Raw genomic sequence first — 14,616 nt, 5'->3', positions numbered from 1 at the left:
ATAACGGAGCAAGCGAGAGGGTGGGCCTTGCACGTGCGAAATTGCGAGGGGTACCTCCAGCTGACTTGTGCACGGCACCCTACTAACCGGTCTCTAGCGATGTGCCAAATTTGAGCACAATCGGCTCAGCCGTTCTCGAGATCTGGAAGCGGCACCCTGCACGTGCGCACGTGCAAAATGGGCCCCAACTGACTTGTGCACGGCACCCTACTAACTGCTCCGTAACCGTGTACCAAATTTGAGCGCAATCGGCCGAGCCGTTCTCGAGATCTGGAATCGACCCCTGCACGTGCGCACGTGCAGCAGCACCCAACTCTGGCACATGGATATGCATTGCCTAGTGGGTGCCTACCTACATGCCAACTTTCAACGCAATCGGCCCAGTAGTTACCGATATATTGCAACTATTACAAAAGTGACACCTCTTCGTTTTGCACGTGGCACGTGCATAAGGGGTCACCCACATGCATCCAAGGCCCTAAAACATATGCATCGGGAATAGTCCAATACTTGGTAGAAGAAATGAAGCTACCCTACAAAAATTACCGCATGTAAATCGGTCAAGTGGTTGCTGAGATATAAGCGTCGTAGAATCGTGACCACGGCCAGCCGGCCGGCCGCTCATACTCAGAAATTTCCGTTATTCTACGTAAGACTCCGCTCGCTTCGCTCGGCCTCGCTCCGTAATAAAAGCTCGCAATGAGCCTCCGCTCGAGTGTCGCTCCCTCCCCCCCCCCCCCCACCGCTTCACCGGCCATGGTTGTCCTGCACCCATGCACCACAATGTTCCAGCCGTTTCTACGCCCATGCTGTTCCATACCAAGCTTGCGGTCGGATTTTCTTCGGCAGATCGCTCATGTAGGTACCTACTCTCGCTCATATGGCATCGGATCGCTTCTCCGCTCAAGAATTTGCGCCGTAAGTTGTATGAGCAATATATACAGAAATCACGCACTGCTTTCAGCAGGGCACTTCGGCCGCAAGCTTGGAGTTATTTATAGTCACCGTGCTTGGAGTATACCTATCCAAGATTACTTTACTACTACCTACTACCTATCTACCTAGGTAAATTTTACAACTCGCGTTTTCAGGATTGGATGTTCGGCGGCCTTGGGCAGAAAAAAGGTGCTAGAAAACGAACAAAAAGGAAAAAAATTAAAACGTATTTTCAACTTTCAGTTTCACTATAGCTTCCAATAATTATTTCGAATGCATATATATATATCTTTATTTAATGAAAAGAATGAGTAAAATTGAATTATGTGGTTGAGGTTGCCATGACAACAAAGTGGTGTATTTGGCCGCTTGCGCCGCTTGTTTCAAAACTATACCGAATTCATCCTTCGCGTGCTTCGCGTCCCTTGCTATTCATATGATAATTCTTAACTAGGGACTAGGGGGGAGGAGCCTTAACTAGGGGAGAGGTACTATTCATTTTCAATCAAACGAGCAAAAGATAAGTACAACTGGAGATGAAACGCATAATTGCGGAGCAGAAAAAGCTGGAACTGTTTCAGCTCATCCGTGATGAACGCAAGGTAAGTGCATGCTATCCAAGCTAGGAGCTAGGGTTTTTTGACGAGGCTCTTTCTAGCTCATTTATATTGCGATAATTTCGATGCATGAGTGATCTTCGCATATTTAGAGAGTAGGCATCATTTTATAAATTATAATGCACCACTTGCATCCTTTGCAACATCACGGTTGGAGCTATAAGCTTGCAACAATCCCTATGTAGGACCTAAACGTGCTTGATAATAATGTGATGATTGATGTGTACCTAGGTATTCAAGCTCTTAGCTCAGAGACAATGATACAATTCTTATATTTTTCCGGGGAGGCATTTTATTAAAAAAAGAGCGAACATGCACTTAGACATATTTATAGGTACATACTCGCCCAGGGGCGTCGCCGACGGGGGGTCGGGGGGTCGTGACCCCCCCCCCCCACTCTTGAAAACTGGGGGTGTCGACCCCCCCCCCCCACTTTTTGCGATGCTGAGTATGCTTTTTTAGCTTTTATGTCAGTGAAGCAGGCGTCAGCAACACCAACAAATACATCACATTCAGAATCGCTTCAAGAGCTCCCTAAAGCCAATGAGCCAATTACCTAAAGTTCAATTAGCTGTGGGCGGGGAACACCAGCACAACAATATTCTTAAGTAGCCACCATTCTAGTACCTTTTTACCCCTCAAAGGATTGGACGCGCCAAAACTGCCCCGAGCGTTCGTCTGATCGTTAAAAAAATGGTCGCAGTCGATTCGTCGGATCAGTACCTAACTACAAAACTACAAACTAGCCTCAGCCTCATGGCTACCGTCATAGCTGTACAGTGCACATGTAGGGGGAAAGGGAGTCAGATGAGACCGTCTCGGGCTTTCGCAAAGAAGTCGCGCAAAAAGGAGCCGATTGCAACGAAACTTCCGGTGCGCTCGAGTTAATCACCTATTTAAAAATAAATCGATATCCCTGATTCAAATAAAGATGACCTTGGTTCACTTTTTTATAACATGCTTTTAATTTAGGTATAGGATAGTTTTTGGAGCTGATTTTGAATTTAGCGCCCATCTGAACATTTGACCCTCGCCGGCACAAGGGGGGGGGGGGTTGATGCAACCCCCCCCCTAAGGTTTTTCGCTAATAACTCGCGTAAAAGCGGCGGATCGCGACGAAACTTTCAGTACCCTCGCATTGATCAATGTTACACCTACCCTAAAAATTTCATGACCCTGACCCAAATGACCTTTGACCTGTGACCTCTTTTCCGGGACCATGTTTGCCCGGATTCGCGATTCGGCGTATGTCGGCTCGCATTAGCCCCGCGTTTGCAAGCTTTTCGTGGTTTCAAACGTTCAAACATGTGATTTGATGTTGCTTCCATACATTAGGGTGGGTGTCAAGGTCACCCGAAGGTCAGGTCAGGTCATTGACCTTTGGTGACCTCGTGTGACCTCGGTTTACTTTTTCGAGTTTTACATGTTTCTATGCTAGTTTTTGGAGCTGAATTCGAATTTAGCAACCATTTGAACATTTACGAAGTAGTTTTGGTGCCTTCGTAATATGTTACGAAGCTGTCAGAGGCGGTTGACACGTATTACGAATACACGTCACAACCCCTACCGGTTGACCTGACCTGACCTGACCCGACCTGGTCTAAATGCTTAAAGACATCATCTCTGATCAAAACTAACACGATATTCGTGATCAGCACCCCGGAAAACCACATAACAGCCACACTTCAAGACTTTCTAACAGGTCCCGATATTCCCGATTTTTGGGTCATTGACCTGACCTGGAAGGTCAACCGATTACCTAGGACCTTAAAATTGGGTACCATTGGCTTCCTCTCGTGACGGGCAGCACGCTCGTTTTTTTTTCCACGAAGCTCTAGCTCCACCAGGGGCCAAACGCGAGGGGGGTCGTACCACCCCCCCCCCCCCCTCCCCTTGTGCCGTCGAAGGACTCAAAATGGCCTGTGCCGGCGAGGGTTAAAATACAGCTTTTGAGGCCAGCTGATTTTCCCACATCGATACGTAAATTGTAGCCTGGAAGCAAAATATAGAGCCAGAAGATTATCGTCATCACGAGTCCAGTTACGTTGTAGCACACACGGGAATTCATATAGGACAACCCTGAAAGACGCAGGATGGGGGGGAAGGGGGTCAGAGAATAGAGATGGACGCGGGCGGATCAGAGACGGAATCAGAACCTTCGGAGGCATTCCCCCCAAAAAAATGTTCGTCATTTTCAAAGAGTCCTCGAATATCACTTCTTCGCATGCTTCTGCGCCCGTAACATTTTTATTATGATAAATGCTACCATTACCTATAGTTTGCCATTTTTAAACTTCTCTAGGCCGAGGGAGCGACAACATTGCGTTGTCATTGGAGGAGACATTGGAGGAAAAGTTATTCCGATGCCAATAGATTCTTGAATTACAAACTCATCGACCACGTTGTGCAGTTTAACCAGTTGTGCAGTTTTTCGCCCGTATTGGTGTTTTTCCAGCCGTGAACGTATAAGGGGGGGGGGGAGGTCATCCCTTGCCGTTTCGCCCCTGATGGCCTTGATCGAGCTAGAGCTTCGCGAAAAAAACGAGCGTGTTGCCCGTGACGAGAGGAAGCCAATGATACCAAATTCTAAGGTCCTAGGTCATTGGCTGACCTTCCAGGTCAGGTCAATGACCCAAAGGTCGGGAAAATCGGGACCTGTTAGAACGTCGTAAAGTGTGGCTGCTAAGAGATTTTTCGGGTGCTGATCACGAATATCATGATAGTTTTGATCGCAGATGATGTATGCATGCATTTAGGCCAGGTCGGGTCAGGTCAGGTCAGGTCAACCAGTAGGGGTTGTGACGGGTATTCGTAATACGTGTCAACCGCCTCTGACAGCTTCGTAACATGTTACGAAGGCACCAAAACTACTTCGTAAATGTTCAAATGGTTGCTAAATTCGAATTCAGCTCCAAAAACTAGCCTAGAAACATGTAAATCTCGAAAAAGTGAACCGAGGTCACCCGAGGTCACCAAAGGTCAATGACGTGACCTGACCTTCAGGTGACCTTGACACCCATCCTACCGCATTGGGCAGCATCATATCACATGTTTGAACGCTTGAAGCCACAAAAAGACTGCAAACGCGCGGCTAATGCGGGCCGACGTACGCCGAATCGCGATTCCGGCCTAACATGGTCTCGAAAAGTATAGGTCACAGATCAAAGGTCATTTGGGTCAGGGTCATGAAATTTTCAGGATAGGTGTAAAAGTGATCAACTCGAGGGTACTGAAACTATCGTCGCGATCGGCCGCTTTTTACGCGAGTTATTTGCGAAAAACCGAGGGGAGGTCCGTTCAACTCCCCCCCCCCCCCGCTATACGGGCGAGAGTTAAGGCAAACTTTTAGTGCCGTAAAGTGGGGCTATTTGAGACAGTGGGGCTATTTGAGACAGTAAGGTAATGGTATAGTAAAATCGCTGTAAAATGAAAACCGTTTGATGTTTTTTCGTCATTTTTGCTTAGGCTAATGTGGAATTGAACAGTGAATGCTCTGAATAACCTTTTTGAAAATTTTGAAAAGTTCTGAAAGAAATTTGCAATAAAATACGAAATACAGAAAAACGCACAATTTAAGTTGCTCGAAAAGGACCCCTACCTGCAGCTTAAAAAAGTTGAAGTTTTAACAGAGCTCGCCACTGTATCTATCGTTACTACCTTTTTGCTTATAGGCTAAGCACATTTTTCATGAAAATATTATATATTGTTAACGGTACCGCCGATTGCGTAACCCATTGTCTCAGAATCCCGATGATGCCCACCTGGTCAAACCTCAACGGATATGCCAAATAGCTGATGATAGCGGTTTAGCGATGCACCCGAGAAGACTTACCGCCATCTACCTGAAGTGCATCGAACGTTCGACATAAGCAACACCGGTGAATCGGTCGTGGTCATAAACGTGCAGTGGGTTCATGGTAGGTACTTTTAGCAGCAAGCAATATTTACATGTTCGTAGTGTAACATAATAACCCTTTAGCTGGTGACCAAACTAGTTATTCTGATGAATATGTGCTTAAAATGTGCTTCATCAGTCACTGACTTATCCGACAATCAACATATGTCTACCTTGGTTGACCAAAAAACACCATTGAGTGTTACTTAACACATGAACGTATTGTTAGGTGAGCCTATCCAAGTACTTGATGTGGTAGGGTAACAGGCCAATTGATACAGCATGCAGCGATCGAGGAAAATCGGCATAAAATCAAAACAGTTTAACATTTTTCTGTTATTTCTTCGCATGGAGATGCACAAAGGAACAAACAATCATGCAGACCATTCACTCAAATGTTTTGGGAAACCTTTTGCCTTGTTTGATTCATTACAGTGTGTTTCATAAGGTAGCGAGACTGTCTCAAATAGCCCCACCGACTTTCGGTATATCTGTTTTCACGTCACCGGGGCTATATACATAAACTTACTTTCAAAATTTTACTGTCGATGACTTTGAAATAGTCCTTGATGATCATCCTGTCAGTTTGAAAGCTATGGGTCGCATCATATTATGATAGCCTTAGCATATAATGATGCAATTTTATACCCTACCGAATTGAAGTGTCCTACGAAAAAGGAAAAGATTGAATATAAAGGTCATATAACAGTCTTTGAAGAAAACAATTTTTGCCAAAATGAACAAAACTCAATTTCCAAATGCATGGCGTTTAAAAAATTATCTCTAGCGTGACCGATTTTCTTTAATTTCTTTGCAACTAAAACTGTCTCAAATAGCCCCACCCTATGGGGCTATTTGAGACAGGCTTTAACATAAAAAATAACCTTAATCATTATTACTAGCTGAACCAAAATACACCTATATGAAAGAGCTCACAAAGAACTACATTTTTGCAATTTACATGCTATAAGAAATATGAACCGTCTTAAAGGGAGAGGCCAAAAACGGTAAAATCCGTTTCAAATAGCCCCACTTTACGGTAGGGTAAGGTGCCTAATTAGCGACCCCCTTAATTTGAACCGTCATTGCTCACGCTCTGTGGGTGCCACTCTATTACTGGCTTGATTTTCGGAGAGGTCGTTCATTTTTCTATTAAAATATAGTCATTTTCTGTCCCAATGTTCACTAACTTATTTGTAGTGAGCATTTTGGCAAACCACTGCAAAAAACGCTAATAGGGAACTCTTCCCGATTAGCGACCGGGGAGGGTCGCTAATAAGTCTATGGGTTTCCCCATATTAAAAGTTGCAAAAAAATGCGACGCCTGAAAAGCTGAAATATGATCTAAAAAAAAAGGTAACCTATACGCAAAGCACTCAATCACTCGAACAGGAACGTTTATCCAACACATTTACGTAAGTAAAAACTGGTCACGTGATGCACCGAAGGCGAAAAGAAGGCGGAAACCCAAATTTTGCGGGCTATCTCGTATGATATTCGAGGTCCGCGCTGAATTCGGCACCCCTGCAGTCGGTGACGACATTTGACATCCCCTGCCACACATTCCAAGCTTCAGCAACACCTCATTTTAGTTTCTCTCTTTTCCCCTTTCTTTCCCTTCTTGAGCTATTTGCGACCATGTCAGGCGCAAATAGGAAATATGAGTTACGACACATTTTTAACCGCCATGCTGTGCACAGTTAAGCGATTTACTATGGGAAAACGGCAATCAATTGAAAAAGGAATGTCGATTCAGAATAAAAAAGGTGCATCATCCTAATGTGCATCGCTTTTCATCAGAGAGGGCCCAAACACACACGTTTTGGATAATAAACTCGTCATTTTTATTTAAACTCACCTGAAACGTCCCACCAGAAACATCGACAACCGTAAAATAATGTACTTTGATAACCAAAGTATGGCTGACCTTTTGACGCTGTTTTTGCCCCGTTTTCTCCCGCCAGTTTTTCTGTAGGGAGGTAGGTCGCAAATCGGAAAGGGTCGCTAATTAGGCACCTTACCCTATGTATTATAATTTGTTTGTTTTTCTACAAACTAAACAAATCATTTGCAATGGTGAATCTCGGGAGGCCGAGTACTTATGATGCCGGCTTTATCTGCTGGTGAATTTTGCCTGATCACCTACCCAATAGATATGGAAATAAAGCGTGTCAACGTTCTCGTTTTCCAGACGCTTTATGGAGAGTTTAAGGGCCCCAACGCCCGCTCGCGTAGGCTTCAAGAATGGGGTCGCATACGCGAGCGGGCCATTCAACTTGGCCTGATAAATGACGCAACATCGACGCGAAGCATGTTGCAGGGTGTCATAAAAAACACCCAAGACCGGACAAAAAGTGAGTAACCATTAATACCACCACTTCACAGCAATTCAGCACACTGCAGTGGCTAGCACAATAGAATTTAACCAAATAACGCACCTTATATGCAGACTTCAATTTTCTAAGGCGTTAGTTCGTAAGAAATTGGTCGATATCCCCCAAAGAGCAAATATTCACGCCGTACACTTACCTCTGCTGCAGAAAAATTCCAGCAGAAGAACCAGTCGGGTCCAGGTGCAGTGGTCTGGACCGAGCTCGACGACACCGTCATGGATTGCTTGGGTATGTTACTTTCAGCCTTCAGATGTAACGGTAGTAGTGTTGGGAATTGGGATGGCACCCCTTCTCAGATGTAACGGTATCTTAATGCATTGTCGTTGGGAGTGAGGGTGGGGAGAGTGGTATATCATGCACATGAGCTAGGAACATGAAAAACAGCACATCCATGACTAATCGGAGCTCCAGCATTCCGGACCTTTGAAAAATACGAAGATATGATACCTATCCCTCGCCAGACCTATTGGTTTTTACATACGTCCCGTCCAAAGGGGGATGCGGAGGCAGGGGGAGGGCACCATCCCAGTCCCTCGCCGTTTATCCCCTACTTAATTAGCCCGCGCCGGGCCGGTGCTCTGAGATTCCGCGCCGGGCCGGGGGGGGGGGGTGTTTGAACACCCCCCTTCTAACTCGGCTCCTGGGCCACGTAGCGACACGCGGTAAGCGGCAATCGAAAGAACGTCCAAAATAAGGACGAAAACACTTCGGTCATTTTTTGGTCAGGTCAAAGGTCAGGTCACCAGAGGTCACCAAAGGTAAACTGTTGACTATTTCAACATTTTTGAAACTGCCAACGGCTATCTCGGGAACCGATAGAGCTAAAGCGCCGCGGAAAAACGCATTCGATAGCCCTTTTACAGACCTTTCTGGATAATGTTCTCAGATTTGACCTCCGGTCAACGGTTTAGCCTCTGCAGAGGGCAAAAACTCCAAAAATAGCCGTTTTTACGAAAAGCGTTTTTTTCGGCAATATCTTTTGACTCAAAAGAGCCATGACATAACTTTTGCCAGCATCGTGTTCCTCTCGTCAAGACGCGTCGAATAAACTATAATTTGACCTTGAAAGGTCAATTTGAAAATTTAACCTCAGGTCAAGGTCATGACCTGACCGGAAAAGGTCATGTTGCATAGCAGTCGATCCGCAACGTCGAGCCGAACACATCTAAGGCGTTTTCAGCGCCCTAGCACCTCTCTATCAGAAGTTATTAGCGAAAAACTGTTAGATTCTGTTCGTGACCTGAGATGACCTCGGGGACATAAGGAGGGGTCACAGTTGCCATTTTCCGGTTCAGTGTGTCAATCTTACCTATATCTCGATGTTTGAGAGTGTCTAGAATAGCGTTCGTGCAAAACAGACGCTTTTCAATTTTCTCCCATTGACTTATAATGGAGAGGCCGCAAAATTGACCTGACCTTAGGTCACCGATATCGAAATTCCGAGATACACATTTTATAGATATTGTTGCTCTAATCAATCGCTGAAAGTTTCAAGGCAATCGATCAAGCAGTGTAGCTATGACGAGCATTCTTATTCTTTCTGAGGTGAGGTCACTTGGAGTGACCTGGTGACCTGACCTAAGGCGACCTGGGTCTGAAATTTTCACAACATGTGCGGAAAAGATGCACGAACAGGTGTGCCAAAAACTGCGAAAAACCGCAGGGGGGGGGGGTGTTTAAACACCCCCCCCCCCCGGCCCGGCGCGGGTTAAGGTAGTGCTGCGGGAAAAACGAGCGTGCGCGCCGTTGCAAGACGCATCGAGTGGTTCCCGATTTTAAAGAAAATATTCCATTTTTACCACGGGATTATGAGCAGATGAAAGAACAGTTTTGTAACCTGAGCTGGGACTATAGTGCAAAACAGGGGCTTTTACTGTTTACAATCACCATAGACAAAGATATTCCATTTTTCGCTCCGAAATAATTTTCCTTATGCAAGCATTGGTGCACGCGTATAATAAGCTTCCGCGAAAAACACTATATAACTATTCAGCCTCTACCAAAGATGGAATGTCGTCCTTCCTATCACAAAATATTTCAAAATTATTGTTGCAAAAATGCTGTGTGTTCTTTATCAGGCATAAGAACAATTCATTAAACTGTAATAAAATAAACTGATTGGGTAGATAAATTATTTTTAGAATATCGGGTTTTGGGCTTAAACAAAAGATCAGACATGTCCGAGTTCAAAGGCCAGTTTTACCAACTGAAAAATAGCCGCCTGCCGGAATTTTTGCGTAAAGACCGCTTCACATATGCGGAGTGTAAACGCGATGGGCACGTAAGCGGATAGGGCTTAACCTTTTACGCTCCGTATGTCGGTAAAGCCCTATCCGCTTACGTGCCCATGGCGTTTACACTCCGTATATGTGAAGCAGTCTTTAGGCAAAAAAAAGTCCGGCAAGCGGCCATTTTTCTGTTGGTAAAACTGGCCTCAGCTCTTTTTCTCCTGTGTTAGGAGCTATCGCGACAAAAAAAAAAAAAAAAAAAAACTGTGGGATGGCACCCCTTCTCAGACCAGCAAGAGATAAACATCGTAACGGTGAGACGAAAGGGCGCCGAGATGAGAGATCCACTGTCTCTTACATCCCATTCCCGTTGTTTTCACTCCGGCAGGCAGAGACAACTACCTGACGTCGTTTGAAGTTCCTGGCGGGATTACCTGGGGCCAGCTGACGACGAATCAGCAAGAAGCCGTCCCAGAAACCGCACTAACAACCGCGGTAGAAACGTCACCAGCGCCCAGTATCTACTTCACTGCTGAAGACGTCCGGGTGATAGGGCTGGGCACGCCGCTCGCCCAGGCTCCGGCGACCAATGCGGCCCCGTTAACCAGCACGGTCCCCTCGACCAGCGCAGGCCCGTCAAACGCAACGGTCCCTTCGGCTGGTCCGTCCCAGGGGAGCGCCACGGCTCTCTCGACCGGCGAGGCCTCGTCAGCTGACGCGGCCCTCTCGACTGGTGCGGCCCAGGCATCGGAGAGAAACCGCGATGAGATTGAAGCTCGCCTTCAGCTCATACGCTCAACGCCGCTCTTCAGACGGACGCCGGAGGAGGTCACGCTGCTCCGCACCTACCTCAGCTTACAGATCCTGGAGGACATGCTGCAGGAAGGAACTCCCAGAGCAACCCTGGCTTATGTGCTATGAGCAGGGGTGCGGAGCCGCAGCCGGAGCTGGAGCCGGAGCCGCCGGAGCCGGCACATTTTGCCCGGAGCCGGAGCCGTGAAACAATACAGCCTGTAGACGGAGGCGGAGCCGGAGCTGTCAAAGATGGTGGCGACTCCGGCTCATTTTTTTTTTAGGAATAAATTAACTTACTTAGATCGATTTGACAGTACTAGGCAATAAAATATGTTATACGTACGTCATGGGTCATCACGTGAATGAAAGAAGCTGAATACGTATCCCCAGTGTCCCACAGTACGCAACCAAGCTTGTCTGCTCCTCCCTCCCCACGTCTGCAGCTCTGCCGCCCCGTCAGCTGGCTCCTGCACCACTCCGTCATCTTGCCTCAGTGCTCCGAGCCATTCACCAAAGTCACCGACCTTGATACACATATTGTGTAGGATAAAGCACGTGTGGATAACCGCCACGCAGTGGGCCACACTTTTCAGGCGCAGTCCGAACTCGAGCGCACCGAACCGCATTTTCAACACACCGAAAGCGTTCTCCACCACCACACGAGTGCGCGCATGAGCGGTGTTATAAGCGCGCTCCTCGGCGGTGGTAGAGTCCGCAATGGGCGTCATGAGCCAGGGTGACAGGCCATAGCCACTGCCACCCAGCATTATGCCGCCCAGTACGGGATTCCCATTGCGAAAATACTCGGGCAGCCTCGATGCAGCCAGTACTCGAGCGTCGTGCACCCGACCGCCACAATGTACGCTCAATGCAACGATTGAGCGGTCGGGTGCGGCGACGGCCATCACATTCAGGGACGGGAAGCTATTAATATACGCCTCCCGCTGCTCTCTGGGGTCGGTGAGGCGTATATGGGTGCCGTCGAAGCACCTCATGTCAGGCAGTCCGGCGACCTGTCGAAAGTCCTCCTTGAGGCGTCCGAGAGCCGCCGGGTCGCTCGGCCAGGTGATGGCCCCTGGGCAGCGGTGTATTAGCGCATCCGTCACGTGGTGAATGGCGCAGCACACGCACACGAGACGCCGTGGCCGTCTCCCACCAGGCGCAGATACGCAGACCTGATACGTGATCAGTCGAATCTAGAAAGAATGTAGTTATATATCAACACTGACACAGACTTAGATAAAAAAGATGGCATGGCCATTGGCCATGGTCACATCAGTAGAGGAGACAGACGAAGCGGAAAATTGACCCGGCGGCCACCCACCTAACGGTATCCGGCGTGAAACTGACGTAACGGCCCTCAGTTGAGACGTATTCGGTGTCCCGCGCGCGTTGTACGACGGCAAACAATGGGTGGTGCACGACTCAAAACTGTAGGTATTATCTCTTTGCTAGTCGCTGTTTTGCCGATGAGTGTCAGATAAAATTGTTTATCTGTTGCCTAACCACATCGCCAGTTACGTCAGTCATTTTCACACCGTTGCAAGGAACCTGCAAACACTCAAGTAGTAAGCATGACGCGGCCAAATCCGAGGCACGCGGGTGTGAACAAAGTTATCTATGAGGCATAAGCTCAATATCATCGCAGCCAAGCATTTCTAGGCTGGCTTTGCTCAGTTATCTTCAAAAGATCAAATAAGCAGCCCGACAGTCACCCAGCTGAGGTAGGTATGTGGTATTTTGTATCCCTCGCCAGTGCATCGCTCAAAAATAAAGATCACTGTAAAAAGTATCGAATAATAGAGGCATAACTAGGCGAGACTCCGATCGCTGAGCGGACACTTGCACTGTGTGAGTTAGACGTTGACGATCGGGTTATAGTCGCTGTGACACGTATTATGGCTTCTGGTCATGGGAAATGGCATGCAAGCTGTGACCTCAAATGATTCCGACAAGCATGGGTGGGCCGAATAGTGTGATCGAATATACGACAGTCGGCTCAAAGGGCCAGGTCCCATCTCCAGTCGACCTAAAGGTCCCATGGTCCCTCCGCCAGTCTGTTCCAAGGGAGCGCGAGTTCCACCGCCACTTGGTCCCTCCAAGGGCTCCTATCCCCACCGTCAGTCGCCTCCGGGGGCTCAGAGTCCCACTGTCCCTCCCGCCCGTCAGTCTCCGGCCGCGCCCGCGGGCGGCGGCCCTATCATTAGGTGACATGCACAAACGCCGGGCGATTGGCGCCAGTGGCCTTGCATTATAGCTGCCTGTAAGCAGTCGTTGTTCAGGGACCATATCGCAAGTAGATTGGCAGCCTATTTTCGGGCATGGTTTGTGGTGGGAACCGGAGCTAGACCGCTAGTCATCTCAGGAACAGCAGAATGTTGCTGGCAAATTACCGCGACACTTGTGATGAATGCTGAAATAAGTCGCACTGTTACTGTTCCTAAATAAGTGACTGTCACAAATGTCACTCACAGTGTGAGCTGAATGGAAACTAACTACCTGGCATACAGTCGGCAGCGCTGTCTGGTGAGCTGTTAGTTTGTCCGGTATTGTATTGGGACATGCATGCATGATTCATATAGCAGTTTGCTTTTAGCGAGCGAGAATAGATATGAAATGCACAACATGTAGGTATTGTAGGTAATTCATGGGAGTTGTTAGTTGACGCTTGCAGCAATTATTTACAGGGCAACTAAACTTAGCTTGAGTATCATTTATCACTCGAACCAAACGAAGGTGAAAGGTCCAACAGTCCAGCTACAGATTCGCTTCCGACACAACAATTTATGTCGTCATTTATCACAGGCCGAAACAACTGGCACTAAACGGCTCCTCCGGCAATGCAATCCCGAATGGCGCAGTTGACCGACCCTCCCCGGAAGTGATTATCTCGTTTGTTCACCGTATACGTCACATCGCGTCGGCGCGGTGTGGAAGGCGCAGTGCTGGAACTGTGCGGCCCCGCCGCTGCAGAACACGGGAGTCCGTGAGCGGGCGAGACTGCCACGGCTCCGTTATAACCGAAGGCTGTTTGAAACAGACAAACGCTTTTCGTTGGATATGTGGGCATACTGCTCCGCTCGCTGCTGAGCGGACCGTTCCCCCTAGATTGGTTGCACAATGCACATGGCACGGCTGCCCTCAGAGGTCACAGAAACGACAGTGAACAAAAACGGACCGACGGCCGAAGGAAAACAGCTGCGAGCCCGCCGGTCATGAAAACGGCGTGACCCTCTTGAATGTCGCCGACCGAGGCGTGCTGATTTGCTGTGCAGACTGATAATAGCAGCCATGTGACCCTGTGGTTTCGTGATATGGTACGACCCTGAGCACAGCTTCTACAATGGGATATATCCAACACTAGCATGCAACAAACAGATAAATTGGTATTTCCCAAGAGGAAGTGAACAATGGCAATGAAAGTTGGCGCTATAAATAAAGGAAGTTAAATAATGGTATCCATGCGTGAACTTTCTTAATTGCATCCGTTCAAATCTCAGTGAACTCCATACTGAAGCAGCTAAATCCATAAAAACGTACATATTCCCCAGATTTTTTAATAAACCGAAATGGCAGCCTTTCAGACACTATCTAAATATCAGCGCATTGGAGGCCCGCACACCAGAGAAGCGTCCCTCTCCGGATCGCCGTCCTCTCGCCACTGCGATCTGTTAGTTTCACCCGTCCCGGTGACGCCACAGACAGGACAGCCTGTCATTGTTTCAAGTCGCTCAACTGGACCGGAACAGTTG

At 47.7% G+C, this 14,616-nt stretch overlaps 1 protein-coding gene across 1 annotated transcript; it reads left to right on the top strand.

The window, feature by feature from the left end:
• The first annotated feature begins 1,337 nt into the window (after positions 1-1,337).
• LOC122381425 lies at positions 1,338-11,280 on the top strand. The gene is made up of 4 exons (XM_043365561.1): positions 1,338-1,538; positions 7,640-7,802; positions 7,989-8,069; positions 10,458-11,280. The coding sequence occupies exons 1-4, from the start codon at positions 1,473-1,475 to the stop codon at positions 10,988-10,990; spliced, it is 843 nt and encodes a 280-aa protein (XP_043221496.1). The 5' UTR covers positions 1,338-1,472; the 3' UTR covers positions 10,991-11,280.
• Positions 11,281-14,616: the final 3,336 nt, after the last annotated feature.

The sequence above is a fragment of the Amphibalanus amphitrite genome, unplaced genomic scaffold (assembly GCF_019059575.1).
Source record: "Amphibalanus amphitrite isolate SeventyFive unplaced genomic scaffold, NRLGWU_Aamphi_draft 000120F_arrow, whole genome shotgun sequence".
NCBI lineage: Eukaryota > Metazoa > Arthropoda > Thecostraca > Balanomorpha > Balanidae > Amphibalanus > Amphibalanus amphitrite.
Note: the sequence above shows the minus strand (reverse complement) of the source record. Positions and strands in the feature narration are given on the sequence as shown.